Source organism: Choloepus didactylus, chromosome 9 (assembly GCF_015220235.1).
Source record: "Choloepus didactylus isolate mChoDid1 chromosome 9, mChoDid1.pri, whole genome shotgun sequence".
Classification (NCBI taxonomy): Eukaryota; Metazoa; Chordata; class Mammalia; order Pilosa; family Megalonychidae; genus Choloepus; species Choloepus didactylus.
Window position 1 is genome coordinate 45,776,546 of NC_051315.1, and position 14,693 is coordinate 45,791,238.

The following is a 14,693-nucleotide window of genomic DNA, read 5'->3' on the forward strand; positions in this document are numbered from 1 at the left end:
AATAGAGCAGGGAACATGCTATGTAGAAAAACAAGAGCAAAGACACAGTTTTGAAAGTAGAAACTGGTTGTTGTTGGGAAATGGGAAAATGGGGCTAGAAAACAGTGAGCAGAGGTTTGCTGTTTTTAATTCTAAACCTTGAAGAACTATTTTTCACTCTTTAAACAATGACATGTATAACTTATAAAGAAAAATTCAAACCACAAATTCACTAATATAATTGGTTAGGCATCCGCCAAGACTTGGTAACCAGAAGACTGATGGGACCTCGAAAAAGAGCATCAAAATTGCCCTTCCTTCCATTCTGTAATATGTTCTCATTATAAAAACTTGGAAAATAGAGAAAATATGAAGAAATAACCTGTAGTAGCACCATTCAAAGAAAACCATATTAAATATTTTGGTATAACTCCACTTTTTCCAGGCATTTTTTCAACAACTGAGTTCATACCTGGCATGTAAATTTGTATCCTGTATTCATTCCTAAAAGTGTCAAAACTAAACAAGAAGAGATCATTTGCTGAAAAAAAGCCAATCTCTCTCTACTCATAGAACAGCACTTCAGCATGCATATCCTATTGAAAAGGCAATCAGTGGCATCATTTTTATGTAAAAAGAAAGAAGAAAAAAATGTGTGGGTAATTTCTCTTAACCAGCAGTAGCACACAGTACAGTAAGAGCACAGGTTCTAGCATCAGTCTGCCGGCTGTGGGATGGATCCATCACAACCTCCATGAGCCTTAGTTTCTCTCTCTCTCAAATAAAAATAATAGTAGTTTCTGTCTCCTATGAGGAATAACTAAGATAATAACCATGAACAGTGATCACGGAATCCAGCATGTAGTGAATGCTCGGTAAATGTTAACTATTATTATTATTGTAATTATTATGATTAATAACCATCTAGTAAGTGAAACCTATACAACAAAAGTATATAAAACCCAGCAAGGTGAAAAAAGGACAGTAACAAAGCCAAACACAAAGGATTATCAGTGTGCTTGGAAGGACAGAAAGAAGCCTCATGAAGGGGTGGCATTGGGCTGTGCTTGAAGGATAAGGCAGATTAATATCGTGAAAGGGAGGAAAGAAAGGGTGTGAAGAAGCCAGATCAAGGAGAACTACTGGGAAGAGCTACAATCCAGATACAGGTGCAACTTCCCACTGAGTTCTGAGCTCATCCATGCAAGTGCTTCCAATTCAATGTTTTACAAGCGTCTGTGAAGTGCCCATATTTGCATTTCTCATCTCTTTCCATTTTCCCTCCACACAAATACACAAAAACCTGTTCCTATCCTGACTTCCCCACCTCAGCAAAGGGCACTAACATCTAACCAGCTGCTCAAACCACAGAACTAGTCATGTTCTATTTTTCCCTTCATTTCATCTCCCATCCAAACTAACCACATCCTTCTGGAAGAACTTCCAAAATATCTCACATCCATGGCCTTTTCTCCGTGCCTACTCTCGCCATCCTGACCCAGCCCGCTGTTAGCTGTCACTCTCCTCTATCCTCCACTCCTGGCCTCATTAAATTCTGCCTTCATCCACTGGCCAGAGTGGTTTGGTTACAATGACCTCCCACTTAACCTACTTTAATAGTTCCCCTTTGCCCTCTGGAGAAAATCCAAACTATTGCCTTCCAAGCCGGGGTCAGATCTGGCTCCCCTGTTTACAAGACTGCAGCTACTTAGCCCTCTTTTCTGTTCCTTGAAGCCCCATCCCACCCCACCCCCATGATGGGGGAGCTTAACAATAAGAATTTATTAGCTCACGGTTTCGGAGCATAGAAGGCTTGCTTCCTCCCGGCATTCTGCCTCGCTGGCAATCCTCGGCTTCCTTGTATAACCCGTCACGTGGTGGTGTCCTCTGGATTCTCTTCCGAGTTCTGTTGACTTCCGGCTTCTCGCTACTCCTTGTGATTTCAGGGTTCTGTTTACTTCCGGCTTCTCCTTATTCCAGGCACATTATCTGCTAAAGCCTCCAGCAGTAGGATTCAGATCCATCGTTTTTCAATTGGCCACATCTTCACACACACACACACAAAACCTTCAAAATGTCCTATTTACAATGGGTTCACACCCATAGGAACGTGGGTTAAAATTAAGAACAAGTTTTTTCTGGGGTACAGAAATCAATGTGCCACATAGCACTGCTCATTCCTCCCCACTTTAATTCCCCTCAGAGCACTTTATATAGCTCTAATCTCATTTGTTTACATATCCATAGTCTGTCTTTCCTTCTACCTTGTTCTCTCTGTTACTTGGCACTTAGTGAGCACGCCTTATTTATTTGTTTAATGAGTGAATCATGAATGCCCTTTATGGCAAAGCTGAGACTCTTTGGTGCGATTTTAGTAACATTATCGGACTTGAGGGTTAAGGATGGATTGTATGGGATGGGTAACGGTTATTCAGGGTAATTCAGCAGGTAGAAACTGTCAAAATGACAGGGCAGTGAACTCAGAGTAATGTCTTACAGGGTAGAGCACCTCCCAAAATATGTGAATTAGTTAGGTTTTGAAATACTGCATCCTGGATCTCTGAGAGGCAGGAAGCTTTGGAAAGAAAGCTTGGTAGCCAAGAAATCCTCTGAGATGGATATAGACCTTTAGTGATTGAGGGAAGCCTTCAGGGCATTCCAATTTAAGGAAGAAATTATTCTTTAGGGATGGTGGGGGGAAACAGGAAGGGCAGCCAAAACAGCTGCTCTGTGGAGGAGCTAACATTCTAGAAAAAAAAGAGATTAGCCCAGGACGTGTGTAACTTGCTCTTCCTGTGTAATACAAACACACTGAGAAAATAAAACAACAAATGCTAGGCCAAATGACCTTTCTTTTAAGTCCTTCTCCTAGTGAGATATACAAACTGGGAAGTGATGGTGGAAAGAGTGAAGGAGTCACAAGAGAGCTCTGGCCTAAAAAATTAAGAATCCAGTTTTAGTTCTGCTATTAATTACCTGAGCAAAACCACATTTCACAGCCTGAGTTTTCTGATTTGTAAATTGGGCAAAAAACATCTGTACTACCTACCTCAAAAAGTGTCAGGATGGGGTGGTATATGGGCCTCCTGTATTTCCTGCATGCCTGTTCTGTAAACCCACAACATCTCTAACAAGAAAAAAAATTAAGTATCAGGAAAGAGATCATGGGCTAAGGCTTGAACTGTGTGCAGTCAGGACAGAAACCACACCAGATTTTTTTTTGTTTTTTGTTTTTTTAATAGAATTTAACACAAAGATATTGTTTACTAGTCATAAAGAAGTCAATAACCAGGCAACCGAAAAGGCCGAAAAAGAGAAACACTGAACTATCATAGAGGAAACAAACTACAGGAAGCAGGCATCATGTCTAGGGCTGGAGGAAACAGAGAAGGTAGAATTATTAAAACTTAGAGGTTTAAGGGAGAGGACTCACAAAGCTAACACTCAGAAGACAGAGTGCCAATGGACTGTGCTAGTGTCTCTAAGGAGGGGCCCTGGGCAGCTGGGAGCCGGACTTCTGAGGAGTGGGGCATTGGTCAGTTGGTGCTGGCATCTGTCAGGTGGAGACGGCAAAGCTGCTACTGGAAGGAACAGCCAGCGCCGTGGTTAAGAAGGGAGGCTGGAGTGATGATGCCAGGGACAGGAAGGAAACAGGCTAGAAAGAGAAGAGCCAAGCTGATGGCACCTGCAGCCCTACTGTCACAAAGTAGCATATAGAAGAGTGGGCTTTAATATCTGGCACAATGCCCATAAGAGATTTGTAACAGCCTGTCTTTTCTTACAGGTCCTTTGAAATTCGACGTCTCTTCTATATTATAAAACAATTAGCTTTAAAGACAGTTGATTTGATAGATAACTAAGCAAACCAAGTACATCATCATCCTTGAGCTTTCAACAGCAGCTATGCAGCTCAGAACTTGGGACCCAGTGCAAACAACTATGAAAGAGATTACCATTGGAGATTGATATGTGGCTTAGGAAACGTTTCCCTAGCCTTGGAAACAACAGGCCTATTCCTGGCACAATCAGCAAACCTCTTTGAACCTCAAGTTCCTTATTGGACCAGTAATATTTTCCCATCTGCCAAAACAAATACCATACAATGGGTCAGCTAAACAAAAGAATTTACTTCCTCCTGGGGTGGGTATCGTCTGGCTGGCAGGAAATCTTTATGGTTCCTTGTCTTTTCTATAACAAGGCAAGGCACATGGCAGTGTCTTCTCCATTCTCTTCCGGGTTCTACTGACTGGCTTCTTGCTACTCCCCACCACTTCTCTAAACCCAATTTCCTTTGCTTTTAAGGACTTCAGCCATGTTGGATTAAGGCCCACCCTCATTAAATTCGGGCACACTTCAATAACATCTTCAAAGGTCCTATTTCCAACTAGATTCATACCCACAGGACGAGGTGTTGGGATCTGAATATGACTTTTGTGAGGCACATGTTCAATTCCCAATAGATACCAAGATACTAGGCTTTTACATAAACCTGGTTTTCTAGAGGGGCCAGTGTGTTTTGTCGTGTCTTCTCACTTCATTCATCCCCCGCCTCCTGAAAAACGTAAATCCTAAGTGAAGTTAGGTTTCAAAGTCAGCAAATAAGGAGAAGTCAGCTATAGTTAAAATTGCTTATAAATATGCCATTTTAGAGACCCATACATAATCTGTCAGTCTTCACAGCCAGATTATCCTCCAGAGTTGAAACAACTACTCCTTTATTGGTTGAGCACAGGATGAAGTTGTTAAGGTTGTCCAGGAGCCATGTTATGTATAAAAATAATGCATGTTACTAAATGCTAGACCCACACTCAGCCAAGCACATGGAAACTGAGGTGCATATTTACATCTTGCAACTGGCCCTCACTTGGGTTCTGTAATCTCTGAGGATGGCAACAGTTATTTAAACAGTATCATTTCACTCTCTCCATTTTGCTTCATTATATTGCTGAAACGTGTACCGATAGCCACCAAAGTGATTAAAATGAAAAGGAAAAAAATGTTAAGTATTGTTGAAGATGCTGAACAACCTGAAATCTCACTCAAGGCTAGTAGGAGTATAAATTAGTACAATAGCTTTTGGAAAATGGTTTGGTAGTATCTATTAAAGCTGAACATACCCTGCACCTTGTGACCCAGCAATTCCACTCCTAGTTTTACACCTAGAAGAATACATGCTGTATGATTCCACTTATAAAATGTTCACTAATAAGTGACTATGTCTAAGCTGTTAGAATCAGCATAGTGGTTACTCTTGGGACGGCAGAAGCACGAAGGAGGCATGAGGGAGGCTTCTGGGGTATAGTAGTGTCTGTTTCTTGATCTGGGTGCTGTTTTCATGGATGCATTCAATGTATATAAAAATTCACCAAGCTGTACACTTAGGATTTGGGCACTGTTCTGTATATCTCAAGTTTTAAAATGTGCATGTGATGTGACTCCATTATGTACCCTCCAAGAAAATGTGTATTAACTTATTAACTTTCCTTTGGAGGACATTCCAGAATTTTCACACTGCTTTTATTGAGCTATTTTAAACCCTACCTTTTCATCCTACTGAGCACAAGAAGTAAAAAAAAGCCAACCCTGGATTCTTTCCAGGAAGTAAGATGGGATGCATACGACTACTTTATATTCCCATAGGACCTTACTATACTAAATAAAATGCTTGGACACACTTCCTCCCATTTGTATTCCAAACATCCCATTGAGGAAGGCAGGTCAGAGAAGTCTGTTATCCTTTCTTCAAAATTGGAGAAACTGACTGAGAAAAAAATTATAGCTAAAAAACCTAAACCAAACTCAAATTTTCTGATAGTAGATTCAAGCTGGAGGATATGCTAGCAGTAACCTTGTGCTGGTTTGAAGCCATTATATACCCCAAAAAAGGACATGTTCTTTTAATCCATTCCCATGGGTGCAGACTTATTGTGGGTGGGACCTTCTGATTAGATTATTTCAATTGAGATGTGACCCACTCAATTCAAGGTGGGTCGTAATCTTTTACTGGAGTCCTTTATGAGGATAAAAGACAGAAAAAATTCAAGAGAGCTCAGAGAGAGCTCTCAACATCAGAGAGAAAAGCCTCAGGAGAAGCAAGCAAGGACACACAGAAACTGAAAGAGCTAGAACCTGGAAGCAACAAAACCCAGGAGAGAAGGATCAGCAGACGCCAGCCATGTGCCTTCCCATGTGACAGAGGAACCCCAGATGTTATCAGCCTTGCTTGAGAGGGGGCATCTTCCTGTTGATGCCTTAACTGGAACATTCTCATGGCCTTACAACTGTAAATTTGTAAACTAATAAATCCCCTCTGTAAAAGCCAACACATTTCTGATAATATTGCATTCTGGCAGCTTTAGCAAATTGAAACAACCTTCAAGCTTGTTACTGGATTTGAAAAGCAAATTCAATTTCCAGATTAATTTTGTTTCTACTGCTCCCTTAAATGCCTTATATTATGCAGATCTTTTTACACACTGAAAAATAATTTCACTGTTTGACTTGAAAACATTTTATTTAATTTATACAAATAACTACTAAATACAAAATGTAGATTAAAACAAAATAGTTATTTTTTTCTGGCAGAGTTTAAATGCACATAATGGATAATTCCGAAGAAAATGCATTTTCCCCACAGCGTTCAGGACTAAAATTCTACCGAAATCTTTGTTTCTAAATCAGTAATATATTCGGTGGTGTCACGTGGGTAATAGCTAAATATGTTCTGCATACGAACTGAAATAAAGTTACAGTCTACACACATACAAATGTGAAGCACTTAAAATGTGAATTTAACTGATAATAAAAGAAAATGTCCATTTCAGAGTAGTGTTAAAAACATTTCGGTAATAAAATCATAAGACCACATAAAAATAAGCTTTAACATATGCATGAAGCAGTTTTGTAAAAACTGCTTAGTGCACAAGTAATAAATAATTTGCAAAGTTGTGTATAAACAATTCCTAATGTTCAGCATCATTGTAAACATCAGCACATGTGTAAAATGCAGCAAAGTCTGACATTACATTTTGTTTTGCCAAATCGAATTCCTATCATCCAAAGACAGACCAGTGGAGTACGCAGCCAACATTTTGGCAAATTGGGTCTTTAAAATTAAGAGTAACAGTGCAAGTAAGGAATGCAAAGAATTCCTAGTGCAATAAAGAAGAGAAGCACAGGCAATATTGCTGATTAAAAATTCACCGCCTACTCGAGTTTCCCACGGGGGTGTCAAGGAGACCTGTGAAAGATATGCGAAGCCACTGTCTTAATGCCCAGATCTCTTTTAGGATTTCTCTGTGTTCCTCCAGTTCCCTACCTTTGCAACAGTGTCTGTCCAACATTAGTCTCTGCAATGTGAACATTTTGTGAAGTGCCCAGTTCACAGTCATTGAGAGAGGTTAGGGTGGTTTTGTGTCTCCCCAAAACATGGCTGAGTAAGATGTCTGCCTTGTCAACACAGCCATTTGGGGAGGGAGACAGATGGATTCTGTTCTGACAACCAGTCAGGCCAGCATTAGGTCCCAGCTGGACAACAACAATGTCAAATCTTTCTTCTTGACACCAGGAAAATGTCAACAGTCAGTTTTCAATTTGTCTAGGGAATTATCAATTTTGGTCAAAGTCTTTTTGATCCGCAGAGCTGTGAGTCTTGCAGATGGGTTCTGGTACCAGCATTCTTTCATCAGCTTGGCCAGAGAAGTTAACGTCTGAGGGGAAGAAAGAACAAACATCACAGTGACAACTGGCTTTTTAAGTGGCCCGGGAAGCCGGGCAGATATCATGTCACCTGTTTTGCATAATTCCACATGTCTTGTGAAGTCAAAGTGATGTTACTGCTATTTCCTCTAAACAAATAATTGCGGTCTTCACCACTGATAAAGAAACTACCCTTGAGTTTCATGCACTCTGTCCTTTGGATTCCTAATGCTACGAACTAACTTATCAGGTAAGTTACAGAGGCCACGTTGGACACCTTGACAATTTTATGAGCACTAACAGCAACAATATTAACCCAGAGATAATACTAAAATTTGCAAAATAGGGTTATTTTTCAACATCTTAGATCTGCTACTCCTTCAGAGCAGCAGTATAGAATCCTCAGCACTGAGCAGATTGTGTTTGTAATTTCAGGTATACAGAGCTGGAGAAGAGCTTTGAGACAGCTACTCAAAGTCTCTTGGTTTACACATGAAACTGCAGTCCCAGGACCAGTGACAATAGTAATGAGTCTCCCAATTCATGACTCCTGGAGCTTGTCAACCACAGAAATTCTTGTGAATACTGTCATTCATTAGCATGACCCATCAGATATGACTCCTTCAGAAACAAGACCACTTTCTGAACCTACAAAACCAAGTCTATGGTCCTTCTTAAAACAGGACTAGAAAGCAATAGATACACAGGATAGAATGCTCAAGTACCACACCAGTTGAAACTTAAGAGCAAGCAAATAGCAAACAGGTAAGGAAAGCTTTAAAACTAAGGACCTGGCACTCTTACCGGGTCTGAGAACCATCTGTTGGGTATGTTGGGCCTCTGCTGATCCACGCAAACCACCTTCTTCATATCTTCAAAACTTGGGTCATTGGGAACCACATCATAGAATGGTGGCTTGTAATCCTCCACAATGCCTGTGAACAAGGACAAGAATTATGTTAGGTTGGCAATTGTGTTGGAGAGCAGAGGTTCCCCCAATGTTCTATTGCTGAGTGTCACAGGTTTTATATATAATGTGACAGGATAAGGTACTGATCACTTTCTTCACATTTCAAAGTGACTGTAGAAGCTACAGGTAGGTGCTGTGAATGAGGCAATAGGTATAAACCTGGGGGGGGGGGAATTTGAGGAAGAATAAATGTTAGAAGAAAATGTGTGACTAGTTCTCACATAATTACAACTGTTAACAAAATGCTGAAACAGTGTAATTTCCATTCTGTAATTCCCAAAAGAGCATAGTAGACCCAGGACAAAAATATCTTTGGTGACCAAAAAGGGCTAGTACACTTAATGCAGGTAATATGGATCTAGTGATTTCAAACTAAAAAGAGAAATAAAAAGTTGTCCACAAGCTAAAGCTAGAAGCAAATAAACAATACATGACCATCATCAAAATACCCTTCTTTGTTACCCAATGGTTTTGTCAACTGAAAAAGAAAATCATTGTTATAAAATAATCCCTCCCAATGGGAAGGTACTCAGTAACCTTAAAATGAATATTCAATTCCTCATTCATTCATTTCAAGGTTACTGAGTACCTTCTAAGTGTCTGAGACAGCTGTCTATTGATGGCTCTATTATTTACCCTCAAACTGAAGGCACAGAATACAACGTAGGGAATGATAGCTGTTTGCAAAGGTGAAGGGATGGTTAAGAAGGATGAACTCTTCTCTTATACCCCCAAACAAATATGAAAGATACCAGTGGCTAACTTCAGCTTCTGCCCCTGCATGGTTTCTGATACCTTGGAAACATTTCTTTCCAGCAAAATTACATCAATTGCTTACTTTTCACAAAAGCAGTCTTTCAATAAATAGAGAAATTTTTTAAATTCCAGCATTCCTGGTCAACCAAGATGGCAGTGTAAGGTGCTCCATGGTTTGCTCTCCTACAGAATCTATGAACAACTAGCAAAAACTGGCTGAGTCCATCTTCCTCAAAGGGCTGCAGTAACTGGGCAAGTGCTGAATTGGAAAACACAGCTTGAAAAACAGCACTCTTGCTGGCCCTTCCTTCATCCCCTCCCCAGCACAGTGTGGAGTTGGCCTGTGTTCCCATTGTGGGTCCCTTTCCCAGAGGGAGCAGAGTAACCCCTACATGCATAAAGGGGTGCCTATATCTCAGTGCCAATATAAAGGGTGGCAGCCTGAAGGAGGATACTGGTTTCTAACTTGCCCTCACAGAACATGCCCTGCAGGCAAAAGCAGCATAAGATAGCTCAATTAAATCCAAGTGGCCTCAGGCAAAGGATTACCAGCTTTAAGACATCCAACAGAGCCAAGATACACAATAGAGCTGGGGGGAAGCAGTGGAACATTAGGATATTTCTGTAAAGGGGGGTGGGGATTTCCTAAGGCCTCCAGCAAGCACAAGCCCAGAACTAGACACAGGCTCAGAAAAGGCAGAGAGGACCCTGTACTTCAGCCTTGGGCTGATCTTGATAGGAGGGATAACCTCTGAAAGGTGTTTTTTGCACTGTTTTGTTTCTTTTTGTTAGCTCCCGGCACTCAAGAAAATCTCAGTCATATCATCATATAGTTAGCTGGATACAAACCTAAGGAACAGACAGTTCAGGGACTAAATTCCAGAGTTAAAACGTTAAAATACTAGAATGTACGGTGAACAGCAAAAGATTACAAGACAAAGAAACAGAAAATAATGGCTCTCCTAAAAGAAGATAAAACTTCAGAAACAATCAATAAAGAAGACCCGACTTTCGACATACCAGACTAAAAAAACAATCTTCAATATGTTCAAAGAGACCATGGAAAAACTTCATTTGGAATTATAAAATTGATTCTTTTCTCTTACAGAGAAGAAGTCAAGAAAAGCTATTATTTGGGTTATTTGGATTACTGTCCTCTTTTCTTCCTCCATGTAACTTTCTTCTATTCCTAAATATATAACAGGTTGTTGGGGGAGAGAGAAGAGGACTGAGAAGAAAGTTATAATTATGTTTTCCTAGTTCCTGTAAGCCACCTGAAAAGCTTCACCCCTTTTTCATTTATCACAGAAAATAAATTACTCAACAGTGAGAATCCATTCTCACAAATCCCTTATAAATACAAACTGTTTAGGCAAAAGATTAGATATGGTAAGTAGCATCTGTTACAGAAATACTACATATTTTTAAAAATCATCAAAGATTCTCACTAAATAAGAGTGGTTTTTTAATGGAAAGTAGACTAAAATACAGGAAAAACATTCTAGATGATACACTTTTAGTCTTTAAGTAATTTATTCACATGGCAAAACTGCATTTGTAATGTGCATCAGGCAATGGATTAACAATCTTTCCTGACTAACCTTAAAAACAGTTCATATTGGGCATAAATTGCTGTTTCCTTAAGACTTGCAGCACCTCATTTCAGGGATCCTACCATCTTCTCTTCTAAGGATGGCAGGAAGCATTCAAACAAAACTATTTTAATTATCAGTAACAACAGACATCACATAAAATACAACGGCACATGGACCTGCAAGATAACCTATACCTTTTCACAGTCCACATGACTATTTAGGAAATAGTAAAAGATATGCCCTTTAACAACCCCTCAATTTTTTTTGAGAATGCATTTAATAGCCTGGTTTAATTCCTTAAAAAACTACCGTAATAGGCAGTTATTGAGGCTCATTTTCAAAGCTAGCTGGGGAAGGGTTATGTGAATGTTAACAGAAATACAAAGTTGGATATTGCTATAAATGAGGGGGAGGGAGGAGGGCCTGGCAAGATTTTCAAAACACAGGATTTGGGATACCCAACAATGAGTTTCACTACACAAAGCTGCAGTTTTCCCTTAGATTTATATTTCCCACATTTTAATCTTATTAAATGTCCCACATTTTAACAAAAGGAGTCAAATTATAAAGGAAAACAATTTAATTGATTTTGCCTGGGACTCAGCCACAGCTCGCTCTCTATACATAACCAGTGACCAATTGTTGATTGTTTCCATCTAACACTGGTCACGCTTTTCCAGAATAAAATAAACCTGGGATTAAACTCCAGAATTCATTTGGAAATCCATTTGGTAAGCTTACCAATTATCTCAATCAATACAAAGCCTACTTAAGCACCTACTATATGTACAACACTATATTTAATGTTGAGGGTGATTAAATATTGCTTTTCAAGGAACTCAAAATCTAGTGGAAGATGAGGACAAGTAAATAATGAGAAAATTAGATAGGAAAAAAGTAAACTACAAATTAGCAATAGAGTAGAAGCAAGGAGAAGGGGGGACAGAGTGGTATTTAGCAGGTCTCAGAGAAGGCAACACGTGTGTAGTGTATTAAGCGCCATATATAAACCGGGCATCACTGAAGCATAAGAAAGCTTTCCAGGGGAGATAGAGCATGGGTGGATCTAGAAAGATAAGGAGTTAGCAAGGCAGAGAAGAGAAAGGGAAAGGCAGAACACCAAGGACAAGGGGCATTCCAGGCAGGGGGAGAAGTACGAGGCAAAGACAAGCAGTTATAGAGACCCTCACATGTTGGAGAGATGGAATGAAGTTCCCTGTGGCTGAAATAGGGAGCATAAGGTGATGGGAGAGTGGGAGAGAAAGCAGGAGGCAGTGTGATAAGTTGAGGCCAGACTGTAAAGTCACTTATACTGTCAAGGTAGGAAGTTACTTATAACTGCTACACATTTCTGCCAGGAATTGACAAACAAAAAGGATAACTAGGCAAAAAAGCGAACTCGAAGTCCTTTTAAGGCAGCACCCAATGAGTAGCTGTCAAGTCGTGAGCCAGCAAAGAGAACAGCATGTATTCAGAAAAAGTAACTAAAAATATGAAATAGTTCAAGTGCCACTTGAATTATACAAACAACAAATGACACAGGAATTCAGGGAAAGAGGAGCTCTTAATAGTGGTCAAGGAGGGAACAAACTGAGCCAGGTCTTGCTTCTTCATGTAAGAAGGTTGATGTGACTCAAAGGGGCCACAAGAAAAAAATCAGAAAAAAATTTCAAAACCAACTCCCCTACAACTTTCGGCAAATGTGTATAGTTTTTTTCTGAACATATGTCTAACTGAAAGTTTTCTCTTCTCTGGGGCAAACATTCTTACCAATTCAAAATCCCTACCATTAATTGGCTACATGGCTGAGTAAACCCCTTCATGGCCATGCCTTAGTGTTCCAACACCTCTAAAGTACACATCACATAGCTGATGTGCACATCAACAGGAATGCCCTGGCAGTGCTTTGAAAAGCATGAAATTATCAGAGTGATCTTTCTAAAATGCAAGTCTCTGGAAACAAGGCCTTTCTTCGGGTGCTCCCTGCCAACGCCTTTGACCAGGACACCCATTTTCTCCCTGCCTTGAAAACTGCTTCTGAGATTATAAGCTTCTCTGCTTCAAGTTCTTCCTCCAACCTTCCACCAAATCCCACTGAATCTAGCAAGTTCTGTGGGACAAAGCAGAGGGACAAACTGAGTATGCCACTCCCCTTCTTGTTTTCCATCAGAGTTGCTCCACTTTTGACAGCATCAGGCCCAGTTCCCAGTAACTCCATTCCCCATCACTACCCTCCTTCACATACCTGGGACATCAGAGACACTGGAACTACTTGCAGTTCCTTCAACTACTTATGACTTCCCACAGCTCTTCTTTTTGCCTGGGATACCAGTCACCATCATCTATTTCTCTCTCCCCCCCTGCACCCTCAGATCCTCCCAAGTTGTCCAACTGAGTAGCTCCTATTCATCATGTATGCATCATTCACATTTATGATTCAATTCATGCTTTCCAGCTTCTGAGAAGACCCTCCCTTACCCCAAACTCCTAGACACCATTCAGTGCCCACCCAGTATGCAGTCACCATTTTGTACACCTCAACCATACTAGCTTAATCTACTAATCTGTAATAAGTAGCCTTCTCAACTAAAATGAGAGCAACTTTAAATTGGATTTGCTTTTCTTGCTCAACTGTTTCCCTAGAGTCTACCACAATACCTAGCATATTAGAGGCATTAAATAATTATTAGTTGAGTGAATATTGACTACATGTTTACAATCCTTTATCCAAAACACTAGAGGGTCAGATGTATTTTCAGATTTTGGAACTTTTTGCAATTTACACAGGTAACAGGAGGCACACCCCATATCTTATATGGCATTCCCAGCAAAGTCTGAGGAGCACCCCATAATCAAACACATTTCAGCAGCAAACTATATGAATAGTCATACTAAGTGTGACTGGTATATTCATGTCAGTTTAGGTCCGGTAAGGTTGTCTGCCAAATAAGTTATGAAAAAACTTTTGGTCTTCAAAGCTTTTGGGGATTTCTCCATTGCAGGTAAGGGACTGTGGACCTGGCTACACTTTGAATAAGCAGAAGATGAGGCCAAGAGACATTGATGGGATGTTAAGAGTCATGTACATCACACATTTCCTTTTCTCCAGAAGAGGAAATTGAGGCCTAACATGAAAAATTACTTATCCAAATTCACAATTAACAGCAAGGCTAGAAACCAGAATCCAATTCCCAGTTTATTCTGGAATTCTTCCCAAAAGCGAACAATGGGATAATTACATATGCCACTCTCTGCATTAATCATGTGTCACAGTGTCCTTGCTTCGCAGTACACAAGCTCTCCTCACAATCCTCCAACCTGGGTACTTACACCTGAGAGCCAGGTAACAGGTGACGAGAACAGAGATCTCTGGCCTCTAAATCCTAATAATTAACACCTACAGCACTTAGAACAATAGAGCTAAAGCCATTTTAGAGTGAAAAAGGGAGAAATGTTCATATTTGGCTTCTGGGAAGACTCCAAGTTAACACAGTGTTTGAAGGGGTGATTTATGAGAACATGTGAGGTGGCTCATGTTCTTATTAATTACATATTTATAGTTACCTTCCATTTTATGTCATGTGGTACTGGTTTTCCATTTAAACTAGCAATAATAATTTCCTTTAAAAATAAATTTGTTTTAAAAGAAGTTAGCCAATTTAAAGGAAAAGATTAAGTAAATAATTGATACAAGT

At 40.0% G+C, this 14,693-nt stretch overlaps 1 protein-coding gene across 5 annotated transcripts in view; it reads right to left on the bottom strand.

The window, feature by feature from the left end:
• Positions 1-6,474: 6,474 nt before the first annotated feature.
• The window catches only part of ACVR1 (activin A receptor type 1), a 140,373-nt gene continuing 132,154 nt past the window's right edge, over positions 6,475-14,693 (bottom strand). For all 5 annotated transcript variants that reach the window (XM_037849957.1, XM_037849960.1, XM_037849959.1 and 2 more), the window contains 2 exons: positions 8,482-8,612; positions 6,475-7,688 (listed from right to left, as the gene is read on the bottom strand). In XM_037849957.1, coding sequence (XP_037705885.1) covers positions 7,554-7,688; positions 8,482-8,612 — 266 coding nt within the window. In that variant the 3' untranslated portion in view covers positions 6,475-7,553. The remainder of the gene's footprint in view (positions 7,689-8,481; positions 8,613-14,693) is intronic.